The sequence below is a fragment of the Clytia hemisphaerica genome, unplaced genomic scaffold, assembly GCF_902728285.1.
Source record: "Clytia hemisphaerica strain Z4C2 unplaced genomic scaffold, Clytia hemisphaerica genome assembly, whole genome shotgun sequence".
Lineage (NCBI taxonomy): Eukaryota > Metazoa > Cnidaria > Hydrozoa > Leptothecata > Clytiidae > Clytia > Clytia hemisphaerica.
Window position 1 is genome coordinate 364,059 of NW_027104420.1, and position 17,762 is coordinate 381,820.

At 37.7% G+C, this 17,762-nt stretch overlaps 1 protein-coding gene and 1 long non-coding RNA gene across 2 annotated transcripts; both read left to right on the forward strand.

Moving 5' to 3' along the window:
- The first annotated feature begins 249 nt into the window (after positions 1-249).
- LOC136820317 (uncharacterized) lies at positions 250-6,946 on the forward strand. Its single transcript, XM_067076514.1, has 2 exons — positions 250-6,664; positions 6,892-6,946. Exon 1 carries the CDS (start codon positions 250-252, stop codon positions 6,307-6,309), a length of 6,060 nt encoding a protein of 2,019 aa, XP_066932615.1. The 3' UTR covers positions 6,310-6,664; positions 6,892-6,946.
- An 8,549-nt stretch (positions 6,947-15,495) lies between these two features.
- LOC136820325 (uncharacterized) lies at positions 15,496-16,591 on the forward strand. The gene is made up of 2 exons (XR_010848556.1): positions 15,496-15,643; positions 16,509-16,591. It is a non-coding gene; the product is annotated as an uncharacterized lncRNA (long non-coding RNA).
- Positions 16,592-17,762: the final 1,171 nt, after the last annotated feature.

The window sequence follows — 17,762 nt, forward strand, 5'->3', positions numbered from 1 at the left end:
AAGGAGACCTATCAATTTGGAATCCACTCAACAGGACACACCCAATAATTCACATTACGGGGATTCAACATGGCAATGAACCTAAGACCACTCGAACGTATAGACTACACTGAACCAAAGGAGAAACGAGACGTTCGACCAAAAACCAGTATAACCACATCCAAAGATACACCCAAAGACACATCCAAGGTCACGCCCGAAGTCACACCCAAAGATGACGACACAATCGAGGCCACGCCCAAGGATGACATGCCTGAGGAACTGAAAACGATACCTCAAGATACCACTCAACTCGAAATCGATATCATGGTTGCAATCGAGGATATTGATGACTTGATTGATGAGAATGCATCCTTTGATGACGTCACTACCTCGAAACTCGAGCAACATCGAACCAATCTTCGACGATTACGAAATATCCTCATGAGAAATCATCCACAGTCTGACCTGCTTTCCGAGATCAAAGTCACCTTGGATGTAAAAATCAAATCCTATATCAAATCAAACAAAGGCGTGAACAACAACACCAAAGTCTTGCAAGACAAAATGAAGCAAGACGAAATCCAACGAAAACAAAGATCAATCGAGTTCCTCGTCAACAACATTAATCGAGATCTGAAGGAACTTACAGAACAATTTTCCAAAGATACAGAAACTGCAACTGACGAGGATATATCGAAATGGAAGAAGGAGATACCCCATCTTTCATCAAAGGTCGACAAGGTTGCAGACAACATCAAAACCCTCATGCAAACACGAAGCTCTGATGCATCTTACGAGACAACACTCAAGAACATCAGCGAACAATTCGAAACGCTATTCGATCTCAAGAAGAGTTTCATCTTAGACATCAATGATGAGCTTGCAGCCAGAGACATCGAAAAGAGTCGCGACTTCAATCGTTCTCGACTAAACATCAAAATCGAAAAGTTCTCCGGATACGACAGTAAGATCGATTTCTTTACCTTCCGTACGAACTTTGAAAAGCTCCATCTGAAGACAACACCAAAGCAATTCTTACCTGAGCTGTTAAAGAACAACTTCCTCACAGACCACGCCCTTAACTTAGTTCGCAATCTTGATGACATCGACATCATATGGGAGAGATTAAAAGGTGTCTATGGTAACCCAAAGATGATGCTATCCAAGAGGCTTCTTCAACTTCAAACATTGGACGTCAGCAAATCAACGAAACCTGAAAAAGCTATCGACAGTCTTACCAAAGTCATCAACGTGCTTCAAGATTTGATGAGATTAGCACAAGAACACAACATTGAAGAGTACCTATACTATGGTGAAGGACTCAACACCATCTACCAGCTGATCGGTGATGTACAAACAACGAAATTCCTAGACACCATCTGTACCGACGACCTCGAGCAACAAGAAATCTGGTCAAAACTCATATCCTTCCTGGACCATCAGAAGAGGATTCATCAACAAAGACTTATGATCCAAGGACCAACATCAGATCCACCCAAGAGAGATCCTCCAAAGAAAGACTCACCACCATTCAGACGAGGTCCATCATCACACCACACTGATGGTCAACAGAATCGTCGTCCACCTGATCAACTCAACTGCTTCATATGTCAAGCCACAAATCATGTTGCAACCAATGGACCACAAGGAAGCAAGATCGTCCAATACTTCGCATGTCCAGTATTCGTCAACATGACTCCTATCGAACGTTTCAATGCACTCAAATCCAAAGGACTCTGTTTCCAGTGCTTGTATCCTGGAGCCAAGTACGACCAAGGGAAACATAAGGAGGGACGTTGCCAAAAGATCTTCTGCTGCAAAGATACTCTCCATGACAAGTTTACTCACAAGAAACACGTGCTGGTTTGTGACGAACATAAATCTACCCAGGAGAACAAAGATCTGTTTGACTTCTACAAATCAAGATGCATCAGCAAGATCCAACAGTTAGAAGCCTTCACCAAAGACATGCGTCTCACCTATCACTTCACCCCAGACGAACCAGAGCCCAATGATCATCAAGCCATCTACGTGTTGCAAACGATTGAAGTTGACCAACAGCAATTCACTTTGTTCTACGACAATGGATGCAAGAATTCTGTCATCAAGTTTGATGCAACCAAACGACTGGGTAGCAATCGAGCCAAACAGATCATCTCAAGACCAATTCCAGTTGGTGGCGTTGGAGGTGTCACAACACAATCAACACATGGAATCTATACCTTCTCGTTACCACTGGCAACCAACAATGGTGCAGAGATGACTGGAGTTTGTCTCGACACACTCACTGCGACCTTTCCCTTCTATCCATTGCAAGGAAAAGTGGAGAACGACATTCAGCACAGTTGGGAGGACTCTGGCCACGACATCAATCATCTTCCAAGACTGCCACCAATGGTTGGAGGAGACGTCGACGTGATGATAGGTATACGTTATCTTCGTTTCTTTCCTAAATTCATCCACCAGTTACCTTCTGGCTTGACCATCTACCAATCACAATTCAAGAACATCGATGGATCTTATGGGGTGATCGGTGGTCCCCATGAGGTATTCACAAGTATCGAAAATCATCATCACTCAACTTCGTCACAGTTTGTAGCAAGTCAACTGGAAGCAGCAAAGTTCGGGTTCTACATTGATCCAGACATTCGATTACTTGGATCAGCTACCTTCAGTGAGGTTCGACATGACTTGTATTTCACTAACAACCCAACTTACCAAATCAACAACGACGAATCTGAACCATCAACTTCATACATCACCAATCTTAATGAGAAGTTCGAATCAGTTGGTACAGACCTTAACTATCGCTGTGTCAATTGTCGAAAGTGTTTAACCTGTAAGAACCATTCTACAGAAGATTCCATTAGCATCCAAGAGGAGGTCGAGCAAGACTTGATTAATCGCTCCATCACTATCGACCCATCCAATTGTTCATCGATTGCTAATCTTCCACTAATACACGACCCTCTGGTCAAACTGGCACCAAATCGAGACATTGCACTTCGCGTTTACATACAACAGCTTAAACGTTTGGAAAAGCATCAAGACGATAAGGACGACATCCTCATCTCAGAGAAGAAACTGCAACACCTGGGATTCGTCGAATATGTCAAGAATTTGCCCACTGACATCCAAAAGCAACTATCAGAATCTCAGATCAAGAATTTCATACCATGGAGGGCTGTATGGAAAGGCTCTTCTATATCGACACCGTGCAGAATTGTCTTTGACGCTTCCATGCCGACATCGACTGGATTTTCACTCAATGACGTTCTAGCAAAAGGAAGGAACTCAATGAACAAGCTACTCGAAATTTTTCTGAGGTGGAGAGGACATCGCATCGCATTTCATACTGACGTACAAAAGATGTACAATTCCGTTAAGCTTAGAGAATCAGACTGGTGCCTTCAACGTTACCTATGGCAAGAACACCTTGATCCAAGTCAACCACCAGAGGAGAAGGTCATCATGACACTGATATATGGTGTCAAATCATCCGGAAATCAAGCCGAAACAGCACTTCGAGAAACCGTCAAAATACATCGCAAAGACGAACCAGAGGTCGCTAGAGTCATCACTGAGGACGTTTACGTCGATGATTGCCTGTCTGGGGGTGATCAAATCAGTACCATCAAACTTCTATGTCAATCAATCGATCAAATTCTATCGTATGGTGGATTCACATTGAAAGGATTCACAATATCTGGAGAAGAACCGAAAGACTCTCTAACAGCCGATGGCACCACAATCTCAGTCGCTGGAATGAAGTGGCATCCAAAGAATGACCTCATATCCTTCGACATCAACCTTGACTTCGCCAAGAAATATCGCGGTAAGAAACTTGGTGAATGCAAAGAAGTACCAAAACGACTCACCAGAAGAATCTGTTCATCAAAGGCTGCCGAGATTTTCGACATGACAGGACTGCTTACTCCTATCACAGCGACGTTCAAGCTGGACATTCACGATCTCGTTCAACGCAAATTAGCATGGGATGACGAGTTACCAGCCAACCTTCGTGACATATGGATCAATCATTTCGACCTCATGGAGGAGATCAAGACGATCACATATCAACGAGCCATTGTTCCACAAGATGCAACATCACTGAAGATCGACACCCTCGACTTTGCTGATGCCAGTCCATCAATGATCTGTTCAGCAATCTACGTTCGATTCCCAGTACCAGATGGCTATTCTTGTCAACTCATCTTTGCTCGATCAAAGTTACTAAACGATACAACACAACCAAGAGGAGAGCTGGCAGCTGCAGTTCTCAATGCCCACACAGGAGAGGTTGTTCGAAAAGCCTTCAAGCAAGATCACATTGCACACAAGTTCACTGACAATCAAATTACACTCCATTGGATTTGCAACGAAAGTCGACCACTCAAGGAATGGGTTCGGAATCGGGTTGTGGAAATCCTACGCTTCACCAACAAGGACAGCTGGAAGTACATCAAATCAACAGACATGATAGCTGACCTTGGTACAAGACGTAATTCATCACTAGATCTGATCAAACCAGATTCACCTTGGTACAACGGATATGCATGGATGAGGAAACCATCATCAACGTTCCCCTCGCTGTCACCAGAAGACATCTCACTGGATCAATCTGAACTCCAACAAGCATCCAAAGAAGTACGTGCTGCTCAAGTGCATCACATATCATCCAATCAAGACCAGCTTCAGAGGAGGTACGTATTTTCCTCCTATCTTATTGATCCAAACAAGCACAAATTCAGTACAGTCGTTCGTATTATGGCGCTAGTCTTCAAATTCATCGATATCATCTTCGATCCAAAAAGGAAACAATCTATTTCTTCTCGTACACGATCAAAATGTACAAACACTTCACAAAAAGCTTTAGTTATTTCAGATTCATTGCTTCGACGAGCAGAGCAATATTTCTACAGGAAAGGAACATCAGAAGTCAAAGAGTTCGTATCATCATCAAAGTATTCAAATACCTCAATCGAAAAGGATAGAATTCTCACATACACAGGACGAATTCTACCAACTGATTCTGTTACCATCATTGGGAAGGCTACACAACGAATGCTAGATCTTCAATCGACGTCATTCTGTGTCCCAATCTTGGAGAAGTCATCACCAATCGCCTACAGCATCGTCAACGACATCCATTGGAACCACATCACTGCTTCACATTCTGGTGTGGAGACCACTTGGAGATATGTTCTTCAGAAAGTTTTCATCATCGAAGGAAGGAGTCTGGTCAAGTCAATTCGATCAACTTGTGAAAGGTGTCGATACCTTCTCAAGAAAACCATCGACGTATCAATGGGACCAGTATCACCTGACAACCTGATGATTGCTCCAATCTTCTACGTATCTCAAGTCGATTTGTGTGGTCCATTTGAATCATACTCGTATCACAACAAGAGGGCCACTGTCAAGATCTGGTACGCCGTCTTCTGCTGTGCTACTACCACCACCATCAGCATCAAATGCATGGAGGATTACTCGACAAACGCATTCCTACAAGCATTCACTCGACTATCGTGCGAAGTTGGGTATCCACGTCGACTGCTCACTGATGAGGGCAGCCAACTCGTCAAGGCTTGCGAAACACTTCAAATTGATTTTCAAGACATCCAACGTCGTCTCTTCAAAGAATCCAATGTCGATTTCAACACTTGTCCAGTTGGAGGCCACAATATGAATGGTCTCGTAGAACGAAAAATTCGTGAAGTCAAGAAGTCCATCCAAAAATCAGTCTCCAATCAACGACTATCAATCATGCAATGGGAGACATTCGCATCTCGAGCAGCAAACAGCATCAATGATCTACCATTAGGCATTCGTGACTACGATGGAGACTTGCAATCATTGGATATCATCACACCAAATAGACTGAGACTTGGACGAAACAACGACAGAAGCCCAACCGGTGAATTCAGATTGTCAGGAAATTCATCAAAGATCATTCTACAAAATCAAGCAATTTTCGATTCTTGGTTCGAGCTATGGTTAACCTCACACGTCCCAGGACTTATCGCCAAGCCAAAGTGGTTCAAATCAGACACCAGCTTAAAGAAAGGTGATGTTGTTCTATTTACCAAGCAAGATTCACCGATACGTTCAAATTACCAGTTTGGAATGGTCGAATCCGTTGAAATCGATCGAGACGAGAAAGTTCGAAAAGTTAAGGTTCGTTATCAAAATGCTTCAGAGAATACTCATCGTTTTACATTTCGTTCGGTTCGAAATCTTGTGGTGATTCATCGTGTGGATGAAACCTCTATGATGTTGTACCTTTATAATGCTAACCAATTTGCCACCTGTGGTGGGGCAGTGTAGGGTGAACTGCACCCTAATTTAATTTGATTTAATTACTTTTAACAAAACATTCAAAATACAAAAAGAACTTAACGTAGGACAATTATATTTTTTATTGCATCGCAAATGACTTGTACTTATATTCCCTAGGCAATTATCGTAGGCAATTATCGCTAGATATTATATCAATTTTTTACAATTTCAATTCAACTCATTCATTCAATTCTGAAACTTACACAAGAAGGATGTATGTGGAAGATGTTGAGATGTGTTTTTAGATACAAGTTTTAGAGTTCAATATTTCAAGTTCAATCCTTTGTCAATCATTTCATGTACCTGTATTCACTTGCCTTCAAATTTGGCATGTGGCTATCCGGTACGTTTGCCTCTTTGTTTGCCTTTGTGTCTTTCTTGTTTGCTTTTTGTGCCTCCTTTTCATGCACATTTAGGTTGGGTCCGGTTTAGGTCTGGACATTAGGCTAGGTCATTTTTAGGCATGTTTTTTGTTAGTCAAATTTAAGTTCATTTATTGCATTCAATTATTGTCAATAATCAATTTCTCTAGTTTATTTTCTAATTGTAATTTTTCAATCAATTTTTCAGTTTGAACATAATCAACCAGTTACAAACGGAAGCTGATTCCAATCTTTGCTCAAATTCCCCAACAAGCAGTTCCATTCGTGTATGGAATAAGCTGTGAAAATTTTAGAAAAAAAGCCTAACTGAAACTGAAAATATTAAGCTTTAAAGATATTTTTCTCCAATGTTTTGCAAAAGAATGACAGAATTTGCCGTTTTTGCTGATTCAGCGAAAAATTTTATATATAATGTTAACTTTTTGTTATAAACTATTAACTCAAGGTGATAGGAATAGAATTCCAAGATTTTTTGCTCTTTCTCATATTTAGAATTTTCGGTTTTGTCAATGCTGATTCTAGGGCTCCAAAATACTAGTTGACCTTCAAGATGCTATATCTTTTACCCAGCCTCTAAAGTCACAGATGTATTTGCATTTTCTGAATGGCATTAGGTGTAGAAAGTTTCCTATACCCCGTTTTCATAACTTATTTTCAATATCCAAGGAGCTAGAGTGAGCTATATGCAATTTTTATCTAATTTTGGTGTTAAAATATTTCCTTTGGGCGCAAATATGTTATTTTGAATCTGTCTCAAACCAGCAAAAACATGCTCATTTTTAAGTATAACCATCATTCTTTCAAAATAAACAAAAATCGTTTAATTTTGATAAATCTACAAGTCAGAATCTTCATTTTAATGAAAACCTCCGTTTTGGGGGCCGTCTCCGTTTTGGGGGCCATATACTGTAACCCCAACCAAAAAAAAAACGTCAGTCATCAATTCCAACTAGATTTGTTTTGGGCATATCTCTTGCTGCATAGTCGAAATACTTTTTTGTTGAGAATTTCCAGCTCTATCGTTTTTGTTGGTTTGAATTTAAAATCGATCCTTTTTTAGCCCTTCAATGAGCCTTTAAAGTTTTACTTGTGACGCCCATGAAAAATTTTCTAAGGCCTCAAAATAAACAATAAAATTCCGGTACCTACCTTAAGAGAAGAAATTTTGACGAAAAAACATTTTTCTATGCCTTCAATTTTAGGTAAATTGCCAAAATTAATTATCGGCAAATTGAAAAATTTTTGTCAATCGCCAAAATAATATGGCGAGAGATATGGCCTAAATGGGCAGATATAGATTCATTAGTTTCATGTGCCAAGCGGGTTGGAATAACATCAAGTAGATTGAGTGTAAACTTCATGCAACAAGATAAGTTTGACAGAGCAGCAACATGTATACAAAAGAAGAAATTCCTCCATCAACATCTACATTGACTCCAGACTCATCACTCATCATGTCTCCTCCTGACAAAAGAAAAGGTGATTATAGAAAGGCTAAATGGAGAAGCATCCAACTGGAGGAAATTCCTGGCCTCCTGACAATAAAAAAGGTTAACCCTATTCGGCCTAGGGGGGGGGGCTCTTTCGGTTCGGAGGTCAAACTATTGGTAATAGCTCCTGAAATAATAGAGCTCTTGCCGTGAAATTTTCTGTAAATTCCTAACTTTTATTTAGCTTCAAAATAATTTGACACCTAAAATTTTTCACACCTTGAGCATGATGACATTTCTGACAGTAAGGTGTCAAAAAAATTGACACTTTTCCAATACAAGTTGATTTTTAATGTCAAATATATCGTTTAAACCATAATTTATTGAATATTTAGGATAAAATAAGCTAAAATAAACTCAGCCAACTTTTTTCTAAAGCTTTTGTTAGAATACAATAGCTATTTATAAGAACAAAGGAAATTTTCGGTTTTTGCTCACTTTGGGCATGATGAGTGACGTCATCAAATAAATTTTTTGTCAAAAGTTACCTTATGTGTCAAGGATCTTGTGTGCCAAATTTCATCCAAAAAGACCCACTACATCAAAAGTTAAGGGATGATACAGGAAACCCCCCCCCCCCCTAGTTCTGAACCGCCCCTAAAAGCCTAGGTTGAATAGGGTTAAGCCAAATGAAGAAAAGAAAGCAACCACAACTACAAGGGTGACTCAGGTACACGACTCAATGAGGGCTAAAGATGTAGCAACCAAGGTAAAAAAATCAGTGATGAGAAACGAAGAAGGAAACTGAAAAAGCAGAAGCAAAGAAGAAGAAGAGGAGCAGATCAGAGAAACATTCATCAAATGCAAAAGTCAATGTAAATGTTTTCAACAAAAATGCTTAACTTTGGGATTAAAGCAGTGCCCAGTATGTCTCAATGTTCTTCGTTCAGTTTGCAGCAAAGCAAGCTGTAAAGTTAACAGAATCAAACCACTGATGATATTGCCAGCCAAACAACATTCAATCCCTAAGGGGAGCCGTCCATATTCATTTGACAACGCAAAACGTCAATTTGACGTTATGGGGGGGGGGTTCAAAAGTTCATTTCAAAACGTTATACGAAATCCAAATGTATACCTTTTTTATAGAAAACAGTTAACAAGAGCAGTCACCTTCAATCATATCATATGATACTTCCCGGTTTCATCGACGTCACCTCTGTATCTATGATGCTTGTTTTCACGAATTTTCACCATTCTGGCCGATTATTCCAAAAGCCTAATTCGCAAGAGACAACTCGGAAGTTTCTTAACAGTTTATGGGCTGATTTGGTTCTTCTAATTATCCGGATCTACTCGGGACTCTCCGCTTGGTTTTCATCGCAGAAAATGAGAGCTCCGTTGTTTTTTGTCGTCGAATATTTGATCGCACCAAACGAAAACATTCGAATATTCTTTACTGCTGGTGGCTAATTTTGATTGTTGTGAAGATCGTTTTAATATTTTCGATTGAATTAATTTTATTTCTTCTTGTATTTGTAATTATTTGGTTTTCCTTTGCTTGTCTCTTCTGTTCTTGATAAAGTCTTTGCCTCCCCCGGGGAGAGATATTTACCACTCAAAAAATGAATGAAAAGAAGTCATTGCATTGTTCTCCCCGCGTGATTGATTTTTTCTTCCAATCAGAATTGCAAAAGAGAAAAACATTCTAATGTTTTGAAAAATCGTTTTCTTGCAAGTTGTGGCGGGGGAAGAGCTCTTTGTTGCCTGTTATGGTTAAGGTTTGTATGCAGAAAAATCTGGATGTTTTTCTGAAGTTTGTTTTGAAGGAGCTTGATCTCCAAAGCCATTCTTTATTTATTTTCAAAATACCAAAATTTCTACTAGAGAAACCGTCGCAAATTATGACGACTCTTCTCCTATGTCTTTGTAGTAAAACTGAATGTTAACAAAAACCTAAATTGTAAACAAATTCGAGCTGTGTTTTGCATGTGAATTTTAAAACTTTCAAACCTTCGCTTGAAAGAAAGTAAGTTATCTTTTACAAACAATCGTAATATTTTTCACGAAACTTGTTCTAGCCATCTTCTTATATACGCCTGTGTCAGAGACTTGGTGAGATCCCTCACCCACAGGAGAAGTCGGTCAAAAAAATTGTCCTCGTTGAGAACAGTACCCTCAAACTTTCATCAGGTCACTGGAATAGGGGTGTAAACCAGTCAGGGAAATCCCTCATTTGCGGTATACTGCAATTGCGGTAGTGGAATTTTCATCGGGAAATCATTTTACAACAGTTGCGGTATCTAATCTATCATACATTATAATACATCAGAACACTTCATTTCCGTAATAACAATGAAGCGGAGAAGTTGTGTATCAGAAGTTGGCTTTTCCTAAGATTGTAAGTGTATTGTTCACGACAAAACGACATCATCAGAAAGGGCATGGCATATTGAGACCTCGCGAGTGTTCCGGCCCGTCATTATAGACGAGTTGAAAAAAACAGAAGCTGCTACCAGAGAGGGCATTTTTTTTGTGCACTACATGTTACGGACGATACGGCAAACGATTTTGCCCTCAAACAGATATATCCTCTGTTGTCACCCGAACAGACAAGTCCGTCGAACCACTTTCAAATCTCATCCCACCAATAAACCCGCCCACTGAACAAGCGTTGAATTCGACTTCACCAACAGTCCAACCTTTCGAAACCCCAGATGACTCATACCCAAATAGTTCCTCAAATTTTGGAAGAAGCTATTCTACTTACGTAGAGGAGTGTAGACGTGTCAAAAATCTGATGATGGAACTTTGATTTTTGATTTTTGAATTTTGGTATTCTTGGCTTTGATTTTTGTTTTTAACTTCTGGATTTAAACTGAATTTTTCTGGATTTGGATTATTTGTTGTACTTGAGATAAAGTTCAATTTTTGGTATAACATTTCGAGATGGAAAATAACAGCAGCTTTGAGAAAGAGATCAGGAATACTGAAGCTTATATTGACGAACAGTTTTTCAATGCACAGACAAACAACTTGAAAAAGGAAATTATGGAGGAAGTAAAATCCTTCATCACAAGAACAGTAACCAGTGAACTTGAGTAACTTAAAATTGATCAAAACTTAAAATTTAGACAGTATCCAGAAAAAGGAGAAAACGAATATTTGAATCACTTGAAAAATGAGATTGGTTTCCTCAGAAAACAAATCGAAAATAAAGACGATCTCATTTACACTCTTGTTAACGAAAATCCTGAACTTTCGCATCAAAACAAAAAAAGAGACGCTCCTAGTGATATTTTTCTACAACCAAAAAATCCTATGAAAGCTATCAAGAAAGATCAAACTGAAAAAAGCTCAATTACTTTTAACAATCGATATAACGGGCTTTTAATAGAAGAAAACGCAAACGAGCAAGAAAATGACATTTTTATTACACCTTCACAAAATGAAAACGTAACAAAACGTAAATCTCGTGGAAATAAAACACAAAGTAGAAATAGCAATAACAACAAACAAGTAGTCGCAATAATCGGTGATTCAATGATAAAACATGTAAAAGGGTACAAACTGTCAAACGAAGACAAAAAAGTGGTTGTCAAGACGTTTCCGGGTGCCAAAACAAATTGCATGCAACACTACCTAAAGCCGACTCTAGAACAAAAGCCTGACATGCTAATTCTACATTGCGGAACAAACGATCTTAAATCCAAAGAGCCGGAAGAAATATCGGATAATATTATTGAACTAGCGACATCGGTAAGCAGTGCGAGTGAAAATACGATTGTGGTTGTATCTGGTATTGTGTCGAGAGGGGATAATCTCAATGTAAAGGTTGTCGAAGTAAATGAAATTTTGAAAAGGAAATGTAATGAATGCAACATTGGTTATATGGACAATAGTGGTATTGATCCTCGTGAACATCTAAATAAAAGTCGTCTTCACCTAAACATCAGTGGGACGAATGAACTAGAAAAGAACCTTCAGAATATGATAAATTGCTGATGGGAACTGCATGACCCAGGACCAAACCTCGATGGTAAGAAAATCTTTTCCAATCCTTTGGAACATTTGAAAAAAGAAAGTGGTATCTTATTCTCCTATTTGAATATTAACTCTTTAAGAAATAAAAGAAAAGACGTTAAAAATATAATTTTACCAAACGTAGACATACTATGCATCGCAGAGACAAAGCTTGACTCCTTTTTTCCGGAATCTAAACTTCTTGTCGAAGGATTTAAAAAGCCAATAAGACTCGATTTCTCAAAAAACAGTGGAGGTCTTTTGCTTTATGTAAAAGACCACCTCCCACTTCGTCAACTCAGTCATAAATTACTCTCGCCAGGAATCGAATGCTTAACACTGGAATTAAATCTAAGAAAGTCCAAATGGCTTATCCTTTCAATCTATCGAAATCCAAGACTACAAAAACTTAAGCCTTTTCTTGAGGAGTTAACCAAAGTTTTCGATCATTACGGTGCTTCGTATGAAAATTTTTTAATTTTTGGTGATTTTAATGAGGAGATATCTGATAAAAATATGTCAAATTTTCTAGACTCATTTTCATTGAAAAATTTGATTAAAAATCCAACATGCTTTAAGTCAGAAAAGGGTAGATGCATTGATCTGATTCTAACAAATCGACCTCTTTGCTTCAAAAATACCGGGTCCTATGAAACAGGAATCAGTGACTACCACCATCTGATTTACAGCATGTTCAAAGCTAGTTTTAAAAAAGCTCCTCCAAAGATTATAGAATATAGATCTTTTAGAAAATTTGATGAAGCGTGTTTCCGGTCAGATCTTTCTCAAAACCTCGATTGCGATTTCCCAGATTTTGAATCCTTTAGCAACACCTTTGAAAATATTCTTGATGCTCATGCACCAATGAAAAAGCGAACCATCAGGGGGAACCAAAAGCCCCATATAACTAAAGCTGTGCGAAAAGCAATCATGGTTCGCTCATTCTACAAAAATAAAGCTAATAAGACCGGAAACCTCTTCTACAAAAATTTATATCGTAAACAAAAAAATTATATTGTAAATTTGAATAGAAAAGCAAAAAGAAAGTATTTTCGTGATTTAGGGACATCAGAAAACTTTTGGAAATCCGCAAAACCATATTTTTCCAAGAAGGTCCAACATCACGAAAAAATCTTCTTGCTTGAAGATTCAAATAAACCTAATGAATTGATAGATGATGAGACTACTATAGCTCAAACTTTTAACGATTATTTTGTAAATATAGCTTCTTACGTTGGCCTAAAAACTTCAGAATCTAGTCTTTCTGAAAATCCCGAAGTCGATCCGTTCGAAAACCACCCTAGCATACTTCGCATTTTTGAATCCATATCTGGAGATAAATCTTTTTCATTCAGCGAAGTAACACCCGAAGATATCCATCGTGTTATGCTCAAATTAAATCAAGATAAATCGGTGAGCGGTCCTTTTTCAGCAAAGCTAGTAAAAATGGTTTCTGACATATTATCAGAACCATTGTCGAAACTCATAAATCTTGCCTTCACATCTTCCACATTTCCTCAAAGTCTTAAGAAGGCAAGAGTTACGCCTGTCTTCAAAAAAGAAGACAAATTTCTGAAGAAAAACTATAGGCCAATTAGCATATTACCAGTTTTTTCTAAAATTTATGAGAGAATTATGCATGACCAACTTTCATCTTACTTTGATAGCATTTTTGATTCAAGACTCTGCGGGTTCAGAGCTAAACACAGCACTCAGCACGCTTTAATCAAAATGATTGGTCAATGGCATCAAAGCTTGGATATGTCCGGTAAGGTTGGGGCAGTTTTGATGGACTTATCCAAGGCTTTTGATTGCATAGACCACAAACTTCTTGTAGCCAAGCTCAAGGCCTATGGACTCGATTCAAAAAGTCTTGACCTTCTGAAATGCTATCTCAGTAATCGATATCAAAGAACAAAAATAGGTTCTCAATATAGCGAATGGTTGGAAATTAATCTAGGTGTTCCTCAGGGTTCAATACTTGGACCCCTTTTATTTAATATTTTTATAAATGATTTATTTCTTTTCATCGTAAAAGCCAGCATTTGCAATTTTGCGGATGATAATACTTTACACTCTTGTGCTGAAACTCTTGTGGAAGTCATCTCAAACCTTGAGTTTGACTTAGAAATAATCCTAGAGTGGTTCTCAAATAACTATCTTGAAGCAAATCCTGGAAAATTTCAAATGTTGGTATTAGGAAATAAAAACACTGTTGTAAATATTTCTGTTGGACGTGTGACAATTTCATCAACGGATTCTGTTGAGCTCTTAGGTATCACCATTGACAATAACCTATCTTTTAGCGCACATATCAATTCACTTTGCTCTAAAGCTAGATCAAGAATTTGGAGCCTAAACAGAATTCGTAGCCTTCTCACATTTGACCAACGGAAATTAATCTTTAACGCTTATGTCATGTCTATTTTTAACTATGCACCGATCATTTGGATGTTCTGTAAAAAGACCACATATGAAGAAATCACAAAAGTCCACAAGCGGGCTTTGAGAGCTTTACTCTGTGATTTTCAAAATATCTACGAAGTCCTCTTACAGAACGCCGAATGTAAAACGGTCCATGAAATCCATCTTCGCTTTCTACTCTGTGAGGTTTTCAAATCCGAGAAAAAATTAAATCCTGAATTCATGCAGCAAGTTTATTCATGGAAGAAAATTACTTATAATTTGCGAAATAAAGTCTTGATGTCAATACCCAAGGCAACTTCTCAACGTTTTGGAACTCAATCTTTTTTATTCCGTGGAAGCTTACTTTGGAATCAAATTCCTGAAAATAAGAAACTTGAGTCTTCCATTGAATCTTTTAAATCCTCACTTAAAAAATTAAACTTATCAAATATTTGCCTTTGTAAAATATGTACCTAAAAAAAAAATTTAATTATGTCATTTTAGAAACTATATTTTTCACTTTATATAATTTTTTTTCTACAGTTGGTATAAATTAGTGTTTCATTATTACTATGTAAGACCAACATTAAATAAATCGGAAAATAAAAAATACTTATCGCAGTTGGATTAATGAGAAAGGTGCAATACCACTTAAAATCATGGGCCGAGCAATTGATCTCTACTTCGATAACATTGGAAAATAATAAGTTTTCAAACGCAGGTAATTCTATGCACATTTTCGATGAGTTAGGCCATCTTTATTTTCAAAAGATGTCCTGAAAGCTCTCGAGCAATAGTCCAGCAGTCGAATTGCATTCACTTTTTTCAAAAAATTGAGATATAAATCAGTGAATTTGCTGACAGTCAAATTATACAATCTGTCTCCTTTCTTAGACATTCAGATTGATTCATTTTTCGTCCCAAACAGTAGAACAATGATTGAATATGGAAAAAAGTGATTATTGTTGGTGGTTGAATTGGCAACGAAATTCCACTGTAACTAAATTTATTCAACAATCGTCATTCAACATACTCTACTCCCAACAAGAATGCTTAAAGATCCTGTGTTATGGTACTTCGACAGTAAGTACAAATACTTTTTTCTTTGTGTACTTTTATACTCTTGTCTCCCGAATAGACATCCCCCCGCTAAATGTTAAATGAAAAAAGATCCACCCCCGCTCTTATTAAGACCCCCCGCTAATTAAATTTGAATAATTTGATATTTTATTACAGTGTAGATAGACCTTAAACTTGTTAAAATCTTCCTTTTTGTTAGTATTGGTTCTTATTTTACGTGTTCAATTGTTAAAGTTTCTTTTTTTGTTGTTGAAATTGATATCAGTTTAAAAAAATTCTGCCTTCAAATTACCCCCCCTCTTATTCCATCCCCCCCGCTTATTAGAATTTAGAAAATTTTCCTACCCCCCTGCTTATTCGGACCCCCCCCCCGTCTATTCGGGAGACAAGAGTAAGACTTGGTTTTATTAATCTTTTATGTTTAACCTGTGTTCTTGTTAATACTTCGGCGGTCATCGAAAAAATAATCTGTTCGCGTCGCAACTGGTGTTAAAATGCATGCGGGCGGACGGGCGGTCAAAAAAATTCCTGGGTTTTTTAAATCACGTCAGTAATTCAGGGGCGGGTGGTGACGCGAGCAAAACAATTTTTCGATGGCCGTCAGAGCAATTGAGAAAAAAGCTATACTTTGAAAGAACAAATTGGTTTTCCCGGATTTTTTTCCACATCTCCGCACCGGAAAATCAGCAGAAAATATGATGCGGGCGGGTGATGCGAATAGAACAATTTTTCGACGACCGCCTTACCAGGCACTATTTGGGAAATTATTATCAAAGATTGAAAGAAACTTTTGTGAACTAGTTTTGAGGAAATTTCAGTACACTCACCCTTTATCATCTAATTTCATGTTTCTTATTTTCCCTTTAAGCTTTTTATGAATGAGGATTCGTTTACCTTGACAACGCAATATTACCTCGTTACTGCTACTATTACCACGTTACGTCATGATTTTCCATCCTTCTACACGATATTGCTGTTACAACTGCAAGATAACTGGCATATCTTTTTAATGTAAACAATTTTGTCCATGAGATCCCTTATCATGCCGTTGGAAAAAGTCCTGAATGTACGCTATTTCCTGTTAATACCTGCTTCCTGCTCATCAATATTGCCTCGTTACTGATACTATTACCATGGTACGTCCTATCATCTTCCATCCTTTACACGACGCTGTTACAGCTTCTAGATTAATGGTAAATCCATTTAATGTAAACAATTTTGGATCACGATATCCTTTGTTAAACTATAAGTACGTTGTTACCTGTCAATTTTTGGTTCCTGCTCGTTATGTTTCTGGCTCATAGCATTTCTTATGCTGTTTGGTTCTACTATGTTTCATTTATATTTCAAATTGGTTGAAATAAATATAGTTGCATGTCTTTTGACTGGTTTAGTATCTATGTACCTGTATGTAATTGATTCTACCTGGACACATTTCCTAATGAATGTTTTAAGATTCGTATTTTATTCTTTGTAAAAAGTAATTCACATTTTTAGAAAAAAAATATGGTTCATTTATGTTAGCTTATTCATTGATATCTCAAAGAAAATGCTGTTGAGAAGAATCATTCTAACTATTCCAAATCATTTCCAAACTTTTGCTATAATTATAAAGCAATAAAAAGCCTTAATTATCATTAATTAGTTTTTACAAGCATTTGTACACTGTAAAAACCCCAAATTAAATTAGGTAAATGATTACTAGTAAAATTCTTAAAATAAGAAAATAACATTTTTTTTTGACGTCAATTGAGAGCAGTCACAATCTAACAGCGATAGTCAAATTCAACAAATTTGCACTTTTCTAAGAAAATCATGGAAAATCGCTACTAAAACCAACTTAAACCAGCCAACATCCAACCATCGAAAACTGCATTCTCATTAAAACATCTACAATGACGTCCACAAGACAAAAGATAACTCCAAATCCTCTTTGCACCACCGCCTCATGTGTAGACGATCGTAATCAAGACAGTTTGGCATGTTCAAAGTGCAACAGACTAGTACATTTTCTTTGTACTAGATTACCACCATATATGCTACAATGCTTTAAAGATGACAGAAGAACCAGCTGTAAATACGTCTGTCCAAACTGCGTTACAGTTTCTAAAGACCTTTCGAA